Source organism: Panulirus ornatus, chromosome 14, assembly GCF_036320965.1.
Source record: "Panulirus ornatus isolate Po-2019 chromosome 14, ASM3632096v1, whole genome shotgun sequence".
Lineage (NCBI taxonomy): Eukaryota > Metazoa > Arthropoda > Malacostraca > Decapoda > Palinuridae > Panulirus > Panulirus ornatus.
Genome location: NC_092237.1, coordinates 573,944 through 598,661, shown reverse-complemented (window position 1 = coordinate 598,661; position 24,718 = coordinate 573,944). Strand labels below are relative to the sequence as shown.

The 24,718-nt window shown below is 42.0% G+C and overlaps 1 protein-coding gene across 7 annotated transcripts in view; it reads left to right on the top strand.

The window, feature by feature from the left end:
- LOC139753121 (RNA-binding protein lark-like) overlaps positions 1-24,387 on the top strand; it is a 61,498-nt gene extending 37,111 nt beyond the window's left edge. For all 7 annotated transcript variants that reach the window (XM_071669220.1, XM_071669223.1, XM_071669222.1 and 4 more), the window contains 2 exons: positions 6,801-6,985; positions 23,234-24,387. In XM_071669220.1, the coding sequence (XP_071525321.1) occupies positions 6,801-6,985; positions 23,234-23,264 (216 nt within the window). In that variant the 3' untranslated portion in view covers positions 23,265-24,387. The remainder of the gene's footprint in view (positions 1-6,800; positions 6,986-23,233) is intronic.
- The last annotated feature ends 331 nt before the right edge of the window (positions 24,388-24,718 follow it).

The following is a 24,718-nucleotide window of genomic DNA, read 5'->3' as shown; positions in this document are numbered from 1 at the left end:
TCTCCATGTGACCAAACCATTTTCAAAACACCCTCTTCTGCTCTCTTATCCACACTCTTTTTATTACCACACATCTCTCTTAACCTTTCATTACTTACTCGATCAAACACATCCACCTTCCTCCGCACAACCCTATCTATAGCCCACGCCTCACAACCATAAAACATTGTTGGAACCACTGTTCCTTCAAACTTACCCATTTTTGCTTTCCGAGATAATGTTCTCGCCTTCCACACATTTTTCAACACTCCCAGAACTTTCAACCCCTCCCCCACCCTGTGACTCACTTCTGCTTCCATGGTTCCATCCGCTGCCAAATCCACTCTCAGATATCTAAAACACTTTACTTCCTCCAGTTTTTCTCCATTCAAACTTATCTCCCAATTGACTTGTCCTTCAGCCCTACCGTACCTAATAACCTTGCTCTTATTCACATTTACTCTCACCTTTTTTCTTTCACACACTTTACCAAACTCAGTCACCAGCTTCTGCAGTTTCTCACCCGAATCAGCCACCAGAGCTGTATCATCAGCGAACAACAACTGACTCACTTCCCAAGCCCTCTCATCCACAACAGACTCCATACTTGCCCTTCTCCAAAACTCTTGCATTTACCTCCTTAACAACTTCATCCATAAACAAATTAAACAACCATGGAGATATTACACACCCCTGCCACATACCAACATTCACTGAGAACCAGTCACTTTCTTCTCTTCCTACTCGTACACATGCCTTACATCCTCGATATAAACTTTTCACTGTTTCTAGCAACTTGCCTCCCACAGCATATATTCTTAATACCTTTTACAGAGCAAATTTATCATATGTCTTCTCCAGATCCATAAATGCTACATACAAATCCATTTGTTTTTTAAGTATTTCTCACATACATTCTTCAAAGCAAACACCTGATCCACACATCCTCTACCACTTCTGGAACCACACTGCTCTTCCCCAATCTGATGTTCTGTACATGCCTTCACCCTCTCAATCAATATCCTCTCATATGATTTCGCAGTAATACTCAATAAATCTATACCTGTGCAATTTGAACACTCACATTTATCCCCTTTGCCTTTGTACAGTGTCACTATGCATGCATTCCACCAATCGTGAGGCACCTCACCATGAGCCCATACATACACAGAATATCCTTACCAACCAGTCAACAACACAGTTACTCCCTTATTTTGATATATTCCACTGCGGTACCATCCAAACCCACCGCCTTGCCGGCTTTCATCTTCCGCAAAGCTTTTACTACTACTTCTCTGTTTACCAAATCATTCTCCCTAACCCTCTCACTTCGCACACCACCTCGACCTAAACCCCTTATATCTGCCACTCTATCATCAGACACATTCAACAATCCTTCAAAATACTCACTCCATCTCACGTCACCACTACTTGTTATTACCTCCCCATTAGCCCCCTTCACCGATGTTTCCATTTGTTCTCTTCTTTTACACACTTTATTTACCTCCTTCCAAAACATCTTTTTATTCTCCCTAAAATTTAATGATACTCTCTCACCCCAATTCTCATTTGCCCTCTTTTCCACCCCTTGCACCTTTCTCATGACCTGCCGCTTTCTTTTATACTTCTCCCAGTCATTTGCGCTATTTCCCTGCAAAAATCGTCCAAATGCCTCTCTCTTCTCTTTTACTAATAATCTTACTTCTTCATCCCACCCCTCACTACCCTTTCTAATCTGCTCACCTCCCACACTTCTCATGCTACAAGCATCTTTTACACAAGCCATCACTGCTTCCCTAAATACACCCCATTCCTCCCCTACTCCCCTTACTTCCTTTGCTCTCACCTTTTTCCATTCTGCACTCAGTCTCTCCGAGTACTTCCTCACACAAATCTCCTTCCCAAGCTCACTGACTCTCACCACTCTTTTCACCCCAACGTTCTCTCTTCTTTTCTGTAAACCTCTACAAATCTTCACCTTCGCCTCCCCAAGATAATGATCAGACATCCCTTTCATGCGCCTCTCAATTAACACGTAATCCAATAATGCACTCTGGCCATCTCTCCTACTTACATACATATACTTACGTATATCTCTCTTTTTAAACCAGGTATTCTCAATCACTCGTCCTTTTTCAGCACACAGATCTACATGCTCTTCACCATTTCCATTGACAACACTGAACACCTCATGTACACCAATTTTTCCCTCAACTGCCACATTACTCACCTTTGCATTCAAATCACCCATCAGTATAACCCGGTCTCGTGCATCAAAACTAATAACACAATCACTCAGCTACTCCCAAAACACTTGCCTCTCATGATCTTTCTTCTCATGCCCAGGTGCATATGCACCAATAATCACCCATCTCTCTCCATCCACTTTCAGTTTACCCATAACAATCTAGAGTTTACTTTCTTAAACTCTATCATGTACTACCACCACTCCTGTTTCAGGAGTACTGCTACTCCTTCCTTTTCTCTTGTCCTCTCACCAACCCCTGACTTTACTCCCAAAATATTCCCAAACCACTCTTCCCCTTTACCCTTGAGCATTGTTTCACTCAGACCCAAAATATCCAGGTTCCTTTCCTCAAACATACTACCTATCTCTCCTTTTTTCTCATCTAGGTTACATCCATACACATTTAGACACCCCAATCTGAGCCTTTGAGGAGGATGAGCACTCCCTGCGTGACTCCTTCTGTTTCCCCTTTTAGAAGTTAAATTACAAGGAGGGGAGGGTTTGTAGCCCCCCGCTCCTGTCCCCTTTAGTCGCCTTCTATGACACTTGGGGAATGTGTGGGAAGTATTCTTTCTCCCCTATTCCTAGGGATATGTAAAATAAACACAAATAAATAATTCAGGGTGAGCAACCACCCTATGGGTCATAGGGCTAGTATGTGATAGTTTTAGGGCCTGGATTTGTAAACAAACAAGGGAAATAAAGGAGCAGAAGAAAGGTAATTGATTCACTAGAGAGAGAATAGAGAGGGGGGGGGATTAAAAAAAGGGTGAGATACCAAACAAAAGATTAGAAGGAATATATCCACAAGAATAGGGGAGAAAGAATACTTCCCACATATTCGCCACGTGTTGCAGAAGGCAACTAAACGGAGTGAGAATAGGGGGCTGGAAACCCCCTCCTAGTATTTAAATTTCTAAGAAGAGAAACAGAAGAAGGAGTCAATTGGGGATTGCTCATTCTCCTTGAAGACTCAGAATGGGGTGGTCTGAATGTGTGCAGATGTAACCAAGATGAGAAGAAAGGAGAGATGGGTAGTATGTTTGAGGAAAGAAACCTGGATGTTGTGGATCTGAGTGAAACGAAGCTTTAGGGTAAAGAGGAATAGTGGTTTGGGAAAGTCTTGGGAGTAAAGTCAGGGGTTGGTGAGAGGACAAGAGCTAAGGAAGGAGTAGCACTACTCCTGAAGCAGGAGTTGTGGGAGTATGTGATAGAGTGTAAGAAGTAAACTGTAGATTGATGTGGGTAAAATTGAAAGTGGATGGAGAGAGATGGGTGATTATTGGTGCCTATGCACCAGGTCATGAGAAAAAAGATCATGAGAAGCAAATGTTTTGGGAGCAGCTGAGTGAGTGTGTTAGCAGCTTTGATGCATGAGACTGGGTTATAGTGATGGGTGATTTAAATGCGAAGATAAGAATGTGGCAGTTGAGGGTATAATTAGTGTACATCGGGCATTCAGTGTTGTGAATGGAAATGATGAAGAGCTTGTGGATTTGTGTGTTAAAAAAAAGACTGATGAATGGGAATACAGGTACACCACCAATTTTCTAGCAGCTGATGGTTTGGCACCTCATTTAGTCCGGACAGAATTATGTGAGGAACTTGAAATTACCACAGCCACCAGACTAGTTTACTGGGTGACCACAGATGGTGTTGTGTGTAGGGCGCGCTTATCTACATTCTTTACACTGCATTTGTTGTTGGTGATACCACAATTCTGTAGATTCGTTGCTTATTTTGCTTAGATTTAACCATAGTTATGGCTTCTAAGACATATGAGAGCATCAGTTGTGGTGTCAAACATAAACACCAGTCCATATCGATCCATGGTAAAGTAGAACTGTTGAAAAAATGGACCTTGGTGTTTCGGTGCATAGGCTGTGCGACATCTATGGTATTGTTTCATCAACTGTTCATGATGAAAAGAAGCAAAGGGAGAAAATATTGAATTTCTATGCAGACACCGATTCCAAGAAGCAAATTATGATTAGAAAAACCATGAAAGATGGTAAGAATACTGAGCTTGGTCGAATGATGATGGAGTGGTTTCGACAGCTTCAGAGTGATGGAGTAGACTTGTCAGGTAGCATGATAATGGACCAGGCTTAGTTGTTCCATGAAAAATTTAAATTACAACATGAGCGTGACTATAGTGAAGGATGCCTTTAAAGATTTAAGAAGCGTCATGGAATTTCCATGAATAAAGTGTGTGGAGAAAAGCGGTCTGCAAACCACGAAGGGGCTGCCAAGTATGTGGACGAATTTGCAAAACTTGTTGCTGACGAGCACTCAGTCCTGAGCAGATGTATAATGCAGACAAAACTGCATTATTCTGGCGATGGACACCAAGGAAAACACTAACAGCAGAAGACGAAGATCCCACAGGATTCAAACAATTTAAGGACAGACTCACCATCTTAGGGTGCTCAAACATTTAATATTTGTTTAATTTGAATTTCTAGCTGTCCATGGTATACGTTAGACACATTGGAGATGTATAATTAGTGGGTTAGAGGTGTGTTGATGAATTATTATTGTGTGACCACGGTTGGTCTGGCAAAATGGTTAATCCGGCAAGGCGTTGGAACCAAGAGTGCCAGAATATTGGTGGTGTACCTGTACCTGGTTTAAAAAGGGAGATACACATAAGTGTATATATGTGAGTTGGAGAGATGGTCAAAGGGCATTATTGGATTACATGTTAATTGAAAGGCGTGTAAAAGAGGGTCTATTGGATGTTGATAAGCTGAGAGGGGCAGCTGGAGGGATGTCTGATCACTATCTTGTGGAGGCGAAGGTGAAGATTTGCAGAGGTTTTCAAAAAAGAAGAGAAAATGTTAGGGAGAAGAAAGTGGTGAGCGTAAGTGAGCTTGGAAAGGAGATTTGTGTTAGGAAGTACTAGGAGAGATTGAATTTAAAATGGCAAAAGGTGAGAGCAAATGACATGAGGGGAGTGGGTGAGGAATGGGATGTATTTAGGGAAATAGTGATAGCTGGTGCAAAAGATGCATGTAGCATGAGAAAGTTTGGAGATGGGCAGATTAGAAAGGGTAGTGAGTGGTGGGATGAAGAAGTAAGGCCATTAGTGAGCAGATTAGAAAGGGTAGCGAGTGGTAGTGGGATGAAGAAGTAAGGCTATTAGTGAAAGAGAAAAGAGAGGCATTTGGATGATACATGCTGGGAAGTAGTGCAAATGACTGGGAGATGTATAAAAGAAAGTGGTAGGAGGTCGAAAGAAAGGTTTGAAAAAGAGAGCAAATGAGAGTTGGGGCGAGAGAGTGTCATTAATTTTTAGGGAGCATAAAGAGATGTTTTAGAAGGAAGTAAATAATGTGCATAAGACAAGAGAACAAATGGGAACATCAGTGGAGGGGGTAAGTGGGGAGGTAATAATAGGTAGTGATGAAGTGAGGAGATTGAGTGAGTATTTTGAAGGTTTGTTGAATGTTTTTGATGACAGAGTGGCAGATATAGGGTGTTTTGGTCAGGTTGGTGTGGGGAGTGAGAGGGTCAGGGAGAATGGTTTGATAGAGAAGAGGTAGTGAAAGATTTGCGGACGATGAACCATGGTGAAGTGCCTGAGGATTGGCAGAATGCCTGCATAGTGCCATTGTACAAAGGCAAAGGAGATAAAGGTGAGTATTCAAACTACAGAAGCATATGTTTGTTGAGTATTCCCGGAGGAAAATGTGCAATTTTTTTATATTACAAAATTTGTCAGTTCCTACTGACATATGTTTATCATCTATATAACTGTAACTTATAAAGTTACTAGTGAAGTTTATGAATTAATCATAGTGATGAAGGAATCAAAGCAAAATTCAAGACATACACGAAAGTAACACTGTCCTTTCCTGTATACAATAACAGTGAAGCAGTAGTGCTTTAATGAGCATTACAAAGCTAAACTTACTTTTATGCTTTTTATCTTTCATTTCATGAGGACAAAAAGTCTTCTTTAAGGGTACAAAAACCTTGAGTGTATAGTAAAGGGAAAACTGTGTGGGTGTTGAAAGGTTAATGTACAAGGTCAGTATTTATTTATTTTCAGTTTTTTGAAGAAACTGTGGGCTGAGGAATGCAAAATTAGATCAGACTTTGGGCTGAGTAGATTGAGACAAAAAGGATAAAGCTAGGAAAGTTGAGGATTGATAGTTTGAAACAGTCTTCAGAGTTGAATTAAAAGTAGAGAGAATTCAAATCAGCACAATGTGAGGTTGAGATGGAGGCTCTATACAGAGGCTTCCTTGGTATTTTGCAGCACTGTATTGATATACACAGTTTTTGGAGATAGAGTTACAAGAAAGTGGGATGAATACCTCTGGAAGTTGATGAAGGGTAGATAGAGTTTGGGAGGACAATCAAAATCTGTCAGGAAATGGTGATGTGTGGAGAGCAGAGAAGATAGAGGACAAAATACATTACAGAATAGTTGAAAGGATGGTATATAGGTCAAAGCGAGGAATTAGGCTATATTTATTTGGCATTGAAGATAGTTCTTAGATATAAAGTGTCTTGAAATTATGATTGTATGCGCTGTCTCAGTCTTTAATCAGATACTAATTTTCAGGGTGATTTTGACCATTATGATCGTTTTGATTGTTATTTTGGTGAAGGATTATATGAACACCCATATGTTGATCACCCTCCACCACCAACACTGCCTATGTTAAATGACATATACAAGCGACGTCTTCCCCATGTGCCTCCTCATACTGATGAGTTACAGTATGGTCGATGCTTCCCAGGGCTTCGGTCAGTATTACGTTGTCTGTTTTAAATGTCCAGTTGTAAATTTCCATAGTTACTCAATTAGTCTCTCTTGCCTGATCAATTTACATACACCTATGTATTTTTAAGTTTTCATGTTTGTTTCAGTTTCCTTCAGGTTAACCTTTAATTCAATTGTCTTTTTGACCTTCTGTCCATGTAAAGTGCTCCAGTGCCAAAATAGTCTACATAATGTATACAAATCTCAGTTATGTGTCTTCTGTGCCTTGTGAGAGGGTACAAAACATTAGATTGAGGTTTCATGTCCATCTTTTTTACAGGATATATAGTCTTTCATATGTTCATCTTTAGCATGTTTGTTCTGTAATGAAGACTTGTGTAAGCTTTGGGAGTGAGGCTTAGTAGGTTTGTGCATGAGTGTTAAAGGGTGCAATAAACAGATTTTATGGTTATATGTCCTTGTCAGGGTTTAAGACCAAGGTTAAATGCTGAATATGTAAGCTATGCTATAACCATTTTGTAGTGAGGGTCACTGTTTTGTACTCAAGCAAAATGTACTCTTGTATTTCACTCATACATTCTTTTTCTAGGAACTACATTGTGAGGTCCTCTCTGCTTCTGTTTCTTAATTCCTCCTCTTGTCATTTATATCTTATTCTCATTTTTTCTTCATCCTAATATTGCTCCTGATCCTTTATTCTTTCTTTACTCTAGGACCATTTCAGGTGGGAGATAGATACAAAATGACTCCTAAGAAAATGTGCAGGCTGTTGATTGAACATTATAAATCACTGATTTAGTCAGCTCAAAATGTAAGAAATTTGAAGATGAACTGCTTAACCAGTATCACAAAAATGCCCTTAGATATTGAAATATAAGACAGTATAATTAAAGCAGTTGATTAGGTCAGAGAAAATTCAGCTCCTGCACTAGATTGAATCTTAGCCATATTCCTCAAAAAGACAAAAGCAGCAGTAACAAAACCAGTGATGTTATTATTAAAGCAAAGTCTGAATAAAATCAAAGTTGCTGACTTTCACAAATTGACCTTTGTAGTGCTGATACAGAGAGGAGGATCTAAGCTAATATTTAAACAATACAGACCAGTTAGCTTGATTTTACTTGCAATAAAAGTTTTTGGAAGCGAGTCACAGGGTGGGGGAGGGGGCAAAGGTCTTTGGAGCGATGAGGAATGTGTGGAAGGGTAGAATATTATCTCAAAGAACAAATATGGGTGTTTGAAGGAATAGTAGTTCCAACAATGTTATATGGTTGTGAGGCATGGGCTATTGATATGGTTGTACGGAGGAGGGTGAATGTATTGGAAATGAAATCTTTGAGTGTAGTATGTGGTGTAAGGTGGTTTGATTAAGTAATGAAAGGATAAGAGATGTATGGAAATAAAATGAGTGTGGTGGAGAGAGCAGAAGAGGATGTGTTGAAATGGTTTGGATATATGGAGGGAATGAGTGAGGAGAGATTGACAAAGAGGATATGTATGTCAGAGGTGAAGGGAACAAGGAGAAGCAGGAGACCCAATTGGAGGTGGAAGAATGGAATGAAAAAGATTTTGTGCAATGGGGCCTGAAGATACAGGAGGGTAAGAGACGTGGAAGGAATATATTGCATTGGAACGATGTGGTACACTGGGGTCAACGTGCTGTCAGTGGACTGACCCAGGGCATGTGAAGTGTCTGAGGTAAACCACGGAATGGTCTGTGGGGCCTGGATGTGGATAGGGAGCTGTGGTTTTGGTGCATTACACACAACAATTAGAGACTGAGTGTGACCAAACTTCTGCTTCCATGGTTCCATCGGCTGCCAGATCCACTCCCAGATATCTAAAACACTTTACTTCCTCCACTTTTTCTCCATTCAAACTTACCTCCCAATTGACTTGACCCTCAACCCTACTGTACCTAATAACCTTACTCTTAATCACATTTACTCTTAACTTTCTTCTTTCACGCACTTTACCAAACTCAGTCACCAGCTTCTGCAGTTTCTCACATGAATCAGCTACCAGCGCTGTATCATCAGCGAACAACAACTGACTCACTTCCCAAGCTCTCTCATCCCCAACAGACTTCATACTTTCCCCTCTTTCCAAAACTCTTGCATTTACCTCCCTAACAACCCATCCATAAACAAATTAAACAACCATGGAGACATCACACACCTCTGCCCCAAACCTACATTCACTGAGAACCAATCACTTTCCTCTCTTCCTACACGTACACATGCATTACATCCTCGATAAAAACTTTTCACTGCTTCTAACAACTTGCCTCCCACACCATATATTCTTAGTACCTTCCACAGAGCATCTCTATCAACTCTATCATAGCCACGCCTCGCAACAATATAACATAGTTGGAACCACTATTCCTTCAAACATACCCATTTTTGCTTTCTGAGATAATGTTCTCGACTTCCACACATTCTTCAAGGCTCCCAGGATTTATTGCCCCCTCCCCCACCCTATGATCCACTTCTGCTTCCATGGTTCCATCGGCTGCCAGATCCACTCCCAGATATCTAAAACACTTTACTTCCTCCACTTTTTCTCCATTCAAACTTACCTCCCAATTGACTTGACCCTCAACCCTACTGTACCTAATAACCTTACTCTTAATCACATTTACTCTTACCTTTCTTCTTTCACGCACTTTACCAAACTCAGTCACCAGCTTCTGCAGTTTCTCACATGAATCAGCCACCAGCGCTGTATCATCAGCGAACAACAACTGACTCACTTCCCAAGCTCTCTCATCCACAACAGACTTCATACTTGCCCCTCTTTCCAAAACTCTTGCATTTACCTCCCTAACAACCCATCCATAAACAAATTAAACAACCATGGAGACATCACACACCTCTGCCCCAAACCTACATTCACTGAGAACCAATCACTTTCCTCTCTACCTACACGTACACATGCATTACATCCTCGATAAAAACTTTTCACTGCTTCTAACAACTTGCCTCCCACACCATATATTCTTAATACCTTCCACAGAGCATCTCTATCAACTCTATCATAGCCACGCCTCGCAACAATATAACATAGTTGGAACCACTATTCCTTCAAACATACCCATTTTTGCTTTCTGAGATAATGTTCTCGACTTCCACACATTCTTCAAGGCTCCCAGGATTTATTGCCCCCTCCCCCACCCTATGATCCACTTCTGCTTCCATGGTTCCATCGGCTGCCAGATCCACTCCCAGATATCTAAAACACTTTACTTCCTCCACTTTTTCTCCATTCAAACTTACCTCCCAATTGACTTGACCCTCAACCCTACTGTACCTAATAACCTTACTCTTAATCACATTTACTCTTAACTTTCTTCTTTCACACACATTACCAAACTCAGTCACCAGCTTCTGCAGTTTCTCACATGAATCAGCCACCAGCGCTGTATCATCAGCGAACAACAACTGACTCACTTCCCAAGCTCTCTCATCCACAACAGACTTCATACTTGCCCCTCTTTCCAAAACTCTTGCATTTACCTCCCTAACAACCCATCCATAAACAAATTAAACAACCATGGAGACATCACACACCTCTGCCCCAAACCTACATTCACTGAGAACCAATCACTTTCCTCTCTACCTACACGTACACATGCATTACATCCTCGATAAAAACTTTTCACCGCTTCTAACAACTTGCCTCCCACACCATATATTCTTAGTACCTTCCACAGAGCATCTCTATCAACTCTATCATAGCCACGCCTCGCAACCATACAACATTGTTGGAACCACTATTCCTTCAAACATACCCATTTTTGCTTTCCGAGATAATGTTCTCGACTTCCACACATTCTTCAAGGCTCCCAGGATTTATTGCCCCCTCCCCCACCCTATGATCCACTTCTGCTTCCATGGTTCCATCGGCTGCCAGATCCACTCCCAGATATCTAAAACACTTTACTTCCTCCACTTTTTCTCCATTCAAACTTACCTCCCAATTGACTTGACCCTCAACCCTACTGTACCTAATAACCTTACTCTTAATCACATTTACTCTTAACTTTCTTCTTTCACGCACTTTACCAAACTCAGTCACCAGCTTCTGCAGTTTCTCACATGAATCAGCCACCAGCGCTGTATCATCAGCGAACAACAACTGACTCACTTCCCAAGCTCTCTCATCCACAACAGACTTCATACTTGCCCCTCTTTCCAAAACTCTAGCATTCACCTCCCTAACAACCCATCCATAAACAAATTAAACAACCAAGGAGACATCACACACCTCTGCCCCAAACCTACATTCACTGAGAACCAATCACTTTCCTCTCTACCTACACGTACACATGCATTACATCCTCGATAAAAACTTTTCACCGCTTCTAACAACTTGCCTCCCACACCATATATTCTTAATACCTTCCACAGAGCTTTCATTTTCCCAAAAAGTTTTCCCACTCCTCTTCTCGGGTTTTCCAAACCTTTCTCCCGACCCCCCCTCCCAAACACCCCAACCTTGGCCCAAAAAACACTTTATTTTGGCCACTTTATAAAAACACATTCAACAAACCTTCAAAAACCCCTCCATCTTCTCCCCTTCCCACCCGGCTTTTTTACCCCCCAGGAACCCCCCTTCACTGCTTTGAAGAATATGGGGTTAAAAAAAATTTACTTAGAAAAACAGATGGATTTGTATGTGGGATTTATGGTCGGGAAAAGGGCCATATAATGGGGGTTGATAGAGATGCTTGGGGAAGGGTTTTTAAAAATAATGGGTGGGGGGTAAGTTGCTAAAAGGGGCAGTGAAAAATTTTTATAAAGGGAATGAAAGGCATTTTTTACAAGTGGGAAAGGGGAAAGTGTTTTTTTCCCCCAGTGAAAGGGGCAGGGGGGGTGGGGGGTTGGGCATGATGTCCCCACAGTTGTTTTTTTTTGGTTTAGGAGGGGGTTGTTAGGGAGGAAAATTGAAAGAGTTTTGGTGAGGTGCAAGAAATGCGGGCTATTGTGGATGAGAGGGCTTGGGAATTGAGTCAGTTGTTGTTCGCTGATTTCACACCTAGGATTTAATTTTGGGGTGGGGAAAAGGGCCAAATTGGTGACGGGTTTTTGGAAAGTGTGTAAAAAAAAGAATCCCTTAAGTAAATGTGAATGAGACCCAAGGTTCTTAAGTTCAGTGGGGTTTAAAGAGACAATTAATTTTTGGGGGTTTTTGAATGGAAAAAAGCTGATTTTTCCAAACCATTACCTCCCCCCTAAAGCTCCCAGAAGTTCTTTACAAACCTTTTACCTAATGCTCCTACCTCCCAAACTTCCATCATTGCTCCTACCTTTTAAACCAAAAGGGCTTGAAATAAAAGTTACTGATTAAAAAAGGGGTTTGGTTCCTTCAGTTTTAAATTTACCTAAACTTCTTGTTTTGCAGCGGCCCCCCTCCAGAAACGTGGGGGGAGTATGATAAAATTAAGAAAAGAAATTTGAAGTATTAGCACTTATTTAAAATTTATTATATTTAAACCCCGCGGGCCCCCCGCATTCGAGGTAGCACAAGGAAACAAAAAGGGAAGGGCCCTAACCCCCCCCCCGAAAAATACACATTATTACTTTAAACACCCACCCCGGGCCACAAACATAACATTTTCAGCGTATACATACTAACATACACAGACAAACCCTTATAAAACACATGAAACATTTCCTTATTTTTGCTGCTTTCATCCATTTCCGCCGCCACCCCGCCACCCCAACACACAGGAAATAGTATATATATTATTTTATTGTACCTAATAACCTTGCTCTTATTCACATTTACTCTTAACTTTCTTCTTTCACACACATTACCAAACTCAGTCACCAGCTTCTGCAGTTTCTCACATGAATCAGCCACCAGCGCTGTATCATCAGCGAACAACAACTGACTCACTTCCCAAGCTCTCTCATCCCCAACAGACTTCATACTTGCCCCTCTTTCCAAAACTCTAGCATTCACCTCCCTAACAACCCCATCCATAAACAAATTAAACAACCAAGGAGACATCACACACCCCTGCTGCAAACCTACATTCACTGAGAACCAATCACTTTCCTCTCTACCTACACGTACACATGCCTTACATCCTCGATAAAAACTTTTCACCGCTTCTAACAACTTGCCTCCCACACCATATATTCTTAATACCTTCCACAGAGCATCTCTATCAACTCTATCATATGCCTTCTCCAGATTCATAAATGCTACATACAAATCCATTTGCTTTTCTAAGTATTTCTCACATACATTCTTCAAAGCAAACACCTGATCCACACATCCTCTACCACTTCTGAAACCACACTGCTCTTCCCCAATCTAATGCTCTGTGCATGCCTTCACCCTCTCAATCAATACCCTCCCATACAATTTACCAGGAATACTCAACAAACTTATACCTCTGTAATTTGAGCACTCACTCTTATCCCCTTTGCCCTTGTACAATGGCACTATGCACAGTAGGGTTGGGGGTCAAGTCAATTGGGAGGTAAGTTTGAATGGAGAAAAACTGGAGGAAGTAAAGTGTTTTAGATATCTGGGAGTGGATCTGGCAGCCGATGGAACCATGGAAGCGGAAGTGGATCATAGGGTGGGGGAGGGGGCGAAAAATCTGGGAGCCTTGAAGAATGTGTGGAAGTCGAGAACAGTATCTCAGAAAGCAAAAATGGGTATGTTTGAAGGAATAGTGGTTCCAACAATGTTGTATGGTTGCGAGGCGTGGGCTATGGATAGAGTTGTGCGCAGGAGGATGGATGTGCTGGAAATGAGATGTTTGAGGACAATGTGTGGTGTGAGGTGGTTTGATCGAGCAAGTAATGTAAGGGTAAGAGAGATGTGTGGAAATAAAAAGAGTGTGGTTGAGAGAGCAGAATAGGTTGTTTTGAAATGGTTTGGGCACATGGAGAGAATGAGTGAGGAAAGATTGACCAAGAGGATATATGTGTCGGAGGTGGAGGGAACGAGAAGTGGGAGACCAAATTGGAGGTGGAAAGATGGAGTGAAAAAGATTTTGTGTGATCAGGGCCTGAACATGCAGGAGGGTGAAAGGAGGGCAAGGAATAGAGTGAATTGGATCGATGTGGTATACCGGGGTTGACGTGCTGTCAGTGGGTTGAATCAGGGCATGTGAAGCGTCTGGGGTAAACCATGGAAAGCTGTGTAGGTATGTATATTTGCGTGTGTGGACGTATGTATATACATGTGTATGGGGGTGGGTTGGGCCATCTGCTTCCTTGCGCTACCTCGCAAACGCGGGAGACAGCGACAAAAAAAAAAAATTCTATTATTATTATTTTGCTTTGTCGCAGTCTCCCGTGCCTGCGAGGTAGCGCAAGGAAACAGACGAAAGAAATGGCCCAACCCACCCCCACACACATCCACACACACACACACATCCACACACGTAAACATACACACCCACACTTCCCAACGTACACACGTATATACACACACAGACACACACATATACACACATGCACACAGTTCACACTGTCTGCCCCTACTCACCCCCATCGCCACCCCGCCACACACGGAATAACATCCCCCTCCCCCCTCATGTGCATGAGGCAACGCCAGGAAAAGACAACAAAGGCCCCATTCATTCACACTCAGTCTCCAGCTGTCATGCAATAATGCCTGAAACCAAAGCTCCCTTTCTACATCCAGGCCCCACAGAACTTTTCATAGTTTACCCCAGACGCTTCACATGCCCTGATTCAATCCATTGCCAGCACGTCGACCCTGGTGTACCACATCGATCCAATTCACTCTATTCCTTGCCCACCTTTCACCCTCCTGCATGTTCAGGCCCCGATCACTCAAAATCTTTTTCCCTCCATCTTTTCACCTCCAATTTGGTCTCCCACTTCTACTCGTTCCCTCCACCTCCGACACATATATCCTCTTGGTCAATCTTTCCTCACTCATTCTCTCCATGTGCCCAAACCATTTCAAAACAACCTATTCTGCTCTCTCAACCACACTCTTTTTATTTCCACACATCTCTCTTACCCTTACATTACTTGCTCGATCAAACCACCTCACACCACACATTGTCCTCAAACATCTCATTTCCAGCACATCCACCCTCCTGCGCACAACTCTATCCATAGCCCACGCCTCGCAACCATACAACATTGTTGGAACCACTATTCCTTCAAACATACCCATTTTTGCTTTCTGAGATAATGTTCTCGACTTCCACACATTCTTCAAGGCTCCCAGGATTTTCACCCCCTCCCCTACCCTATGATTCACTTCCACTTCCATGGTTCCATCGGCTGCCAGATCCACTCCCAGATATCTAAAACACTTTACTTCCTCCACTTTTTCTCCATTCAAACTTACCTCCCAATTGACTTGACCCTCAACCCTACTGTACCTAATAACCTTACTCTTAATCACATTTACTCTTACCTTTCTTCTTTCACGCACTTTACCAAACTCAGTCACCAGCTTCTGCAGTTTCTCACATGAATCAGCCACCAGCGCTGTATCATCAGCGAACAACAACTGACTCACTTCCCAAGCTCTCTCATCCACAACAGACTTCATACTTGCCTGTCTTTCCAAAACTCTTGCATTTACCTCCCTAACAACCCATCCATAAACAAATTAAACAACCATGGAGACATCACACACCTCTGCCCCAAACCTACATTCACTGAGAACCAATCACTTTCCTCTCTTCCTACACGTACACATGCATTACATCCTCGATAAAAACTTTTCACTGCTTCTAACAACTTGCCTCCCACACCATATATTCTTAGTACCTTCCACAGAGCATCTCTATCAACTCTATCATATGCCTTCTCCAGATCCATAAATGCTACATACAAATCCATTTGCTTTTCTAAGTATTTCTCACATACATTCTTCAAAGCAAACACCTGATCCACACATCCTCTACCACTTCTGAAACCACACTGCTCTTCCCCAATCTGATGCTCTGTACATGCCTTCACCCTCTCAATCAATACCCTCCCATATAATTTACCAGGAATACTCAACAAACTTTTTTTTTTTTTTTTTTTTGTCGCTGTCTCCCGCGTTTGCGAGGTAACGCAAGGAAACAGACGAAAGAAATGGCCCAACCCACCCCCATACACATGTATATACATACGTCCACACACGCAACTATACATACCTACACAGCTTTCCATGGTTTACCCCAGACGCTTCACATGCCCCGATTCAATCCACTGACAGCACGTCAACCCCGGTATACCACATCGATCCAATTCACTCTATTCCTTGCCCTCCTTTCACCCTCCTGCATGTTCAGGCCCCGATCACACAAAATCTTTTTCACTCCATCTTTCCACCTCCAATTTGGTCTCCCTCTTCTCCTCGTTCCCTCCACCTCCGACACATATATCCTCTTGGTCAATCTTTCCTCACTCATTCTCTCCATGTGCCCAAACCATTTCAAAACACCCTCTTCAGCTCTCTCAACCACGCTCTTTTTATTTCCACACATCTCTCTTACCCTTACGTTACTTACTCGATCAAACCACCTCACACCACACATTGTCCTCAAACATCTCATTTCCAGCACATCCATCCTCCTGCGCACAACTCTATCCATAGCCCACGCCTCGCAACCATACAACATTGTTGGAACCACTATTCCTTCAAACATACCCATTTTTGCTTTCCGAGATAATGTTCTCGACTTCCACACATTCTTCAAGGCTCCCAGGATTTATTGCCCCCTCCCCCACCCTATGATCCACTTCTGCTTCCATGGTTCCATCGGCTGCCAGATCCACTCCCAGATATCTAAAACACTTCACTTCCTCCAGTTTTTCTCCATTCAAACTCACCTCCCAATTGACTTGACCCTCAACCCCTGTAATTTGAGCACTCACTCTTATCCCCTTTGCCTTTGTACAATGGCACTATGCACGCATTCTGCCAATCCTCAGGCACCTCACCGTGAGTCTTTTTTTTTTTTTTTTTTTTTTTTTTTTTTTTTTTTACTTTGTCGCTGTCTCCCGCGTTTGCGAGGTAGCGCAAGGAAACAGACGAAAGAAATGGCCCAACCCCCCCCATACACATGTACATACACACGTCCACACACGCAAATATACATACCTACACAGCTTTCCATGGTTTACCCCAGACGCTTCACATGCCTTGATTCAATCCACTGACAGCACGTCAACCCCTGTATACCACATCGCTCCAATTCACTCTATTCCTTGCCCTCCTTTCACCCTCCTGCATGTTCAGGCCCCGATCACACAAAATCCTTTTCACTCCATCTTTCCACCTCCAATTTGGTCTCCCTCTTCTCCTCGTTCCCTCCACCTCCGACACATATATCCGTGAGTCATACACACATTAAATAACCTTACCAACCAGTCAACAATACAGTCACCCCCTTTTTTAATAAATTCCACTGCAATACCATCCAAACCTGCTGCCTTGCCGGCTTTCATCTTCCGCAAAGCTTTTACTACCTCTTCTCTGTTTACCAAATCATTTTCCCTAACCCTCTCACTTTGCACACCACCTCGACCAAAACACCCTATATCTGTCACTCTATCATCAAACACATTCAACAAACCTTCAAAATACTCACTCCTCCTTCTCACATCACCACTACTTGTTATCACCTCCCCATTTGTGCCCTTCACTGAAGTTCCCATTTGCTCCCTTGTCTTACGCACTTTATTTACCTCCTTCCAGAACATCTTTTTATTCTCCCTAAAATTTAATGATACTCTCTCACCCCAACTCTCATTTGCCCTCTTTTTCACCTCTTGCACCTTTCTCTTGACCTCCTGTCTCTTTCTTTTATACATCTCCCACTCAGTTGCATTTTTTCCCTGCAAAAATCGTCCAAATGCCTCTCTCTTCTCTTTCACTAATAATCTTACTTCTTCATCCCACCACTCACTACCCTGTCTAATCAACCCACCTCCCACTCTTCTCATGCCACAAGCATCTTTTGCACAATCCATCACTGATTCCCTAAATACATCCCATTCCTCCCCCACTCCCCTTACTTCCATTGTTCTCACCTCTTTCCAATCTGTACTCAGTCTCTCCTGGTACTTCCTCACACAAGTCTCCTTCCCAAGCTCACTTACTCTCACCACCCTCTTCACCCCAACATTCACTCTTCTTTTCTGAAAACCCATACAAATCTTCACCTTAGCCTCCACAAGATAATGATCAGACATCCCTCCAGTTGCACCTCTCAGCACATTAACATCCAAAAGTCTCTCTTTCACGCGCCTGTCAATTAACACGTAATCCAATAACGCTCTCTGGCCATCTTTCCTACTTACATACGTATACTTATGTATATCTCTCTTTTTAAACCAGGTATTCCCAATCACCAGTCCTTTTTCAGCACATAAATCTACAAGCTCTTCACCATTTCCATTTACAACACTGAACACCCCATGTATACCAATTATTCCCTCAACTGCCACATTACTCACCTTTGCATTCAAATCACCCATCACTATAACCCGGTCTCGTGCATCAAAACCACTAACACACTCATTCAGCTGCTTCCAAAACACTTGCCTCTCATGATCTTTCTTCTCATGCCCAGGTGCATATGCACCAATAATCACCCATCTCTCTCCATCAACTTTCAGTTTTGCCCATATTAATCAACAATTTACTTTCTTACATTCTATCACATACTCCCACAACTGTTTCAGGTGTAGAAGGTGACTGAAGGGGATGGGAGAGGGGGGGCTAGAGACCCTCCCCTCCTTGTATTTTAACTTTCTGAGAGGGGAAACAGAAGGAGTCACGCGGGGAGTGCTCATCCTCCTCGAAGGCTCAGACTGGGGTGTCTATGTGTGTGTGAATGTAACCAAGATGAGAAAAAAGGAGAGATAGGTAGTATGTTTCAGGAAAGGAACCTGGATGTTCTGGTTCTGAGTGAAACGAAGCTCAAGGGTAAAGGAGAAGAGTGGTTTGGGAATGTCTTGGGAGTAAAGTTAGGGGTTGGTGAGAGGACAAGAGCAAAGGAAGGAGTAGCACTACTCCTGAAACAGGAGTGGTGGGAGTATGTGCTAGAGTGTAAGAAAGTAAACTCTAGATTGATATGGGTAAAAGTGAAAGTGGTTGGAGAGAAATGGATGATTATTGGTGCATATGCACCTGGTCATGAGAAGAAAGATCATGAGAGGCAAGTGTTTTGGGAGCAGCTGAGTGAGTGAGACCGGGTTATAGTGATGGGTGATTTGAATCAAAGTGAATAATGTGGCAGTTGAGGGGATAATTGGTGTACATGGGGTGTTCAGTGTTGTAAATGGAAATGGTGAAGAGCTTGTAGATTTGTGCGCTGAAAAAGGACTGGTGATGGGGAATACCTGGTTTAAAAAGAGAGATATACATAAGTATACGTATGTAAGTAGGAGAGATGGCCAGAGAGCGTTATTGGATTACGTGTTAATTGATAGGCGTGCGAAAGAGAGACTTTTGGATGTTAATGTGCTGAGAGGTGGTGAGAGTAATTGAGCTTGGGAAGGAGACTTGTGGGAGGAAGTACCAAGAGAGACTGAGTACAGAATGGAAAAAGGTGAGAGCAAAGGACGAAAGGGGAGTGGAAGAGAAATGGGATGTATTTAGGGAAACGGTGACGGCTCGCACAAAAGATGCTTGTGGCATGAGAAGTGTGGGAGGTGGGCAGATTAGAAGGGGTAGTGAGTGGTGGGATGAAGAAGTAAGATTATTAGTGAAAGAGAAGAGAGAGGCATTTGGACGATTTTTGCAGGGAAATAATGCAAATGACTGGGAGATGTATAAAAGAAAGAGGCAGGAGGTCAAGAGAAAGGTGTAGGAGGTGAAATAGAGGGCAAATGAGAGTTGGGGTGAGAGAATATCATTAAATTTTAGGGATAATGAAAAGATGTTTTGGAAGGAGGTAAATAAAGTGCATAAGACAAGGGAAGAAATGGGAACATCATTGAAGGGGGCTAATGGGGAGGTGATAACAAGTAGTGGTGATGTGAGGAGATAGAGTGAGCATTTTGAAGGTTTGTTGAATGTGTTTGATGATAGAGTGGCAGATATAGGGTGTTTTGGTCTAGGTGGTGTGCGAAGTGAGAGGGTTAGGGTGAATGACTTGGTAAACAGAGAAGAAGTAGTAAAAGCTTTGCGGAAGATGAAAGCCGGCAAGGCAGTGGGTTTGGATGGTATTGCAGTGGAATTTATGAAAAAAGGGGGTGACTTGTTGTTGACTGGTTGGTAAGGCTATTTAATGTATGTATGACTCATGGTGAGGTGCCTGAGGATTGGCGGAATGCTTGCATAGTGCCATTGTACAAAGGCAAAGGGGATAAAGGTGAGTGCTCAAATTACAGAGGTATAAGTTTGTTGAGTATTCCTGGTAAATTATATGGGAGGGTATTGATTGAGAGGGTGAAGGCATGTACAGAGCATCAGATTGGGGAAGAGCAGTTTGATTTCAGAAGTGGTGTTTGCTTTGAATTGTATGTAGCATTTATGGATCTAGAGGAGGCATATGATAGAGTTGATAGAGATGCTCTGTGGAAGGTATTAAGAATATATGGTGTGGGAGGCAAGTTGTTAGAAGCAGTGAAAAGTTTATATCGAGGATGTAAGGCATGTGTACGAGTAGGAAGAGAGGAAAGTGATTGGTTCTCAGTGAATGTTGGTTTGCGGCAGGGATGCGTGATGTCTCCATGGTTGTTTAATTTGTTTATGGATGGGATTGTTAGGTAGGTGAATACAAGAGTTTTGGAGAGGGGCAAGTATGCAGTCTGTTGTCGATGAGAGAGCTTGGTAAGTGGGTCAGATGTTGTTCACTGATGATAGAGCGCTGGTGGCTGATTCGGGTGACAAACTGCAGAAGCTGGTGACTGAGTTTGGTAAAATGTGTGAAAGAAGAAAGCTGAGAGTAAATTTGAATAAGAGCAAGGTTATTAGGTACAGTAGGGTTGAGGGACAAGTCAATTGGGAGGTAAGTTTGAATGGAGAAAAACTGGAGGAAGTGAAGTGTTTTAGATATATGGGAGTGGATTTGACAGTGGATGGAACCATGGAAGCAGAAGTGAATCATAGGGTGGGGGAGGTTGCGAAAGTTCTGGGAGTGTTGAAGAATGTGTGGACGGTGAGAACGTTATCTTGGAAAGCAAAAATGGGTATGTTTGAAGGAATAGTGGTTCCGACAATGTTGTATGGTTGCGAGGCGTGGGCCATTGATAGAGTTGTGCGCAGGAGGGTGGAAGTTCTGGAAATGAGATGTTTGAGGAAAATATTTGGCATCAGGTGGTTTGATTGAGTGAGTAATGAGGGGATAAGAGAGATGTGTGGTAATAAAAAGAGTGTGGCTGAGAGAGCAGAAGAGGGTGTTTTGAAATGGTTTGGTCACATGGAGAGATTGAGAGAGGAAAGATTGACAAAGAGGATACAAGTGTCACAGATGGAGGGAACGAGGAGAAGTGGGAGACCAAATTGGAGGTGGAAAGATGGAGTGAAAAAGATTTTGAGTGATTGGGGCCTTCACATGCAGGAGTGTGAAAGGCGTGCAAGGAATAGAGTGAATTGGAATGATGTGATATACCGGGGTTGACGTGCTGTCGATGGATTGAACCAGGGCATGTGAAGCGTCTTGGGTATACCATGGAAAGTTTTGTGGGGCTTGGATGTGGAAAGGGAGCTGTGGTTTCTGTGCATTATACGTGACAGCTAGAGACTGAATGTGAATGAATGTGGCCTTTGTTGTCTTTTTCTAGTGCTACCTCGCACACATGTGAGGGGGAGGGGGTTGTCTTTTCATGTGTTGCAGGGTGGTGACGGGAATGAATAGGGGCAGACAGTATGAATTATTATCCCTGGGGTTAGGGGAGAAAGAATACTTCCCACGTATTCCCTGCGTGTCGTAGAAGGCGACTAAAAGGGGAGGGAGCGGGTGGCTGGAAATCCTCCCCTCTCGTTTTTTTTTTTAATTTTCCAAAAGAAGGAACAGAGAAGGGGGCCAGGTGAGGATATTCCCTCTAAGGCCCAGTCCTCTGTTCTTAACGCTACCTCACTAATGCGGGAAATGGCTTCATACTTGCCCCTCTTTCCAGGACTCTTGCATTTACCTCCCTTACAACCCCATCCATAAACAAATTAAACAACCATGGAGACATCACACACCCCTGCCGCAAACCTACATTCACTGAGAACCAATCACTTTCCTCTCTTCCTATTCATACACATGCCTTACATCCTCGATAAAAACTTTTCACTGCTTCTAGCAACTTTCCTCCCACACCATATACTCTTGATACCTTCCACAGAGCATCTCTATCAACTCTATCATATTCCTTCTCCAGATCCATAAATGCTACATACAAATTCATTTGTTTTTCTAAGTATTTCTCATGTACATTCTTCAAAGCAAACAGCTGATCCACACATCCTCTACCACTTCTGAAACCACATTGCTCTTCCCCATTCTGATGCTGTACATGACTTCACCCTCTCAATCAAAACCCTCACATACAATTTCCCTGGAATACTCAACAAATTTATACCTCTGTAATTTGAACACTCACCTTTATCCCCTTTGCCTTTGTACAGTGGCACTATGCATGCATTCTGCCAATCCTCAGGCACTTCACCATGAATCATACATACGTTGAATATCTTCACCAACCAGTCAACAACACAGTCACCCCCTTTTTTAATAAATTCCACAGCAATACCATCCAAATCTGCCACCTCGCCGGCTTTCATCTTCCGCAAAGCTTTCACTACCTCTTCTCTGTTTACCAAACCATTCTCCCTGACCCTCTCACTTTATTCACAACCTCGACCTAAACACCCTATATCTGCCACTCTATCATCAAACACATTCAACAAAGCTTCGAAATACTCACTCCATCTCCTTCTCACATCACCACTACTTGTTATTACCTCCCCAGTAGCCCCCTTCACCGATGTTCCCATTTGTTTTCTTGTCTTACTCACTTTATCTACCTCCTTCTACACATGAAATGGCACCCCCCTTCCCCATGTGCATGCAAGGTAGCGCTATTAAAAGACAACAAAGGCCAAATTCGTTCACACTCAGTCTCTAGCTGTCATGTGTATCATATCAAATAATTATGTAAGTAAACTGACTTGTAAATCAGTTAAATCTAACCATTTCTGGACATATGTAGTACCTATCAGTTTTCCATTGCATATTTTCAAGTTACATTTTTTCGTAACTTTGATAGTTGACATAGAAAGGACACAGGAGAGAGCTAACTCTCTCCCCTTCCTTACTGCCACAGTTATGGCCCACCTGATCGTCGGCTGTACTAAATTTGTGACCTACTGGGGCACCATCACCAACCTCTAAGTACTGGTCTAGGCAAAGTATTGTGGTGAAAGCGTGCATTCGTAAGTTTTCTGGCAGTATTTGCGTCAACTTTTCCCTTGTCCTTACTGTTGTTGTGGCTGTGTTGTGCAGAGCCAGCATCCTGAAATAGACAAGTAAATCCCATTCATGATTTCTTTTGGGGTTTTAAATTATATAGGGCCTAATCTAAAACTAGTAAACCTGGAGAAAACACTTGGCCTTCCACCAATGAATGAGAGATGTTTTTAGAAAATGCAAAAAGGGAATTCTGCAAGCCCCAGGCCTTCTTACTAATGTAATTTAAGATTGTGCCCATATTCCAGTTAAATTGCTCACAAAACATTATTTCAGTCATCTGCTTTATTTTTGCAATGAGTTGATGTAGAATGAGAGATATGAAGGAGTTTCTTAGGTTTTTGGGATGATATGTCTATCCCTTTTCTCAATAGTGAGTCACATCATCTTTTGGAATGACATCATTTAGATATGAGTATAGAATGAATTTCCACCCACCTTTTCTTTGATCTTGTAATATTTATGAATTACAAAATAGAAGACCTTTGGTTACTTTATTTTCTGTAATCAACAGCAACAGCACATTGTTCATGTCATTGATTATGCAAAATTTATGGGATGCTTTGTGAAATGAAATTAAATGAACACCTGGTAATTGAATTATCTCTAAATGAGCTGTAGGCTAATTAATGCCTTCCATGTATATACAAGAAAGGATAATTTGGGTATTCATGACTCAGAATCTTTGCATTGTAATGAGTCACCAATTTGATTATCTGTTTTAGCATAGAGGAAAAACTGTTTTCCTACGTAAACAATGTCTTTGTGATTTATGAGAGAAAAATGGCTATTATGTCAGGTAGATTAGGCCCTGCTTGTATCTTTAATATCGGTGTTAGTTCAACTTGATATTTCTATAGGAAGTAGTTATTATAAAGTTGATTACTCTTCTTTACCATGATCATATGATATTCATATAAGGAAATAACGTACTTTTTATTTATGGTGTGTCTGCATTATATTGTTGATGTTAGAAATAATTACAAATAAATATTAACATTATACACAGTCCTTATTGACTTTGAATTCCTTTACCGTATATACTTTAGTTGAATATCTTATCTTTTTCAAGAACGATATGGGTTTCTCAAAGATGACTAGACAAAGGTACCTACTATATTAGATGTCTTAGCAGTGAGGTGAATCTGTTGTTAAATGGAATAGTAAGACCAGGGCTGTCTTCTGTTTCAGTGTAATATGTTGTTAATTATTAACTCTTTGAGTGTATAATTAAATTTTGCACCAGTACTTTAAAAATATCAATTACCTAGTGAAAAATCAGATTTGTTTTATCAAATTTTCTCTTTGTTTTTCATCACGAGTTTACAATATATTTTGCCAA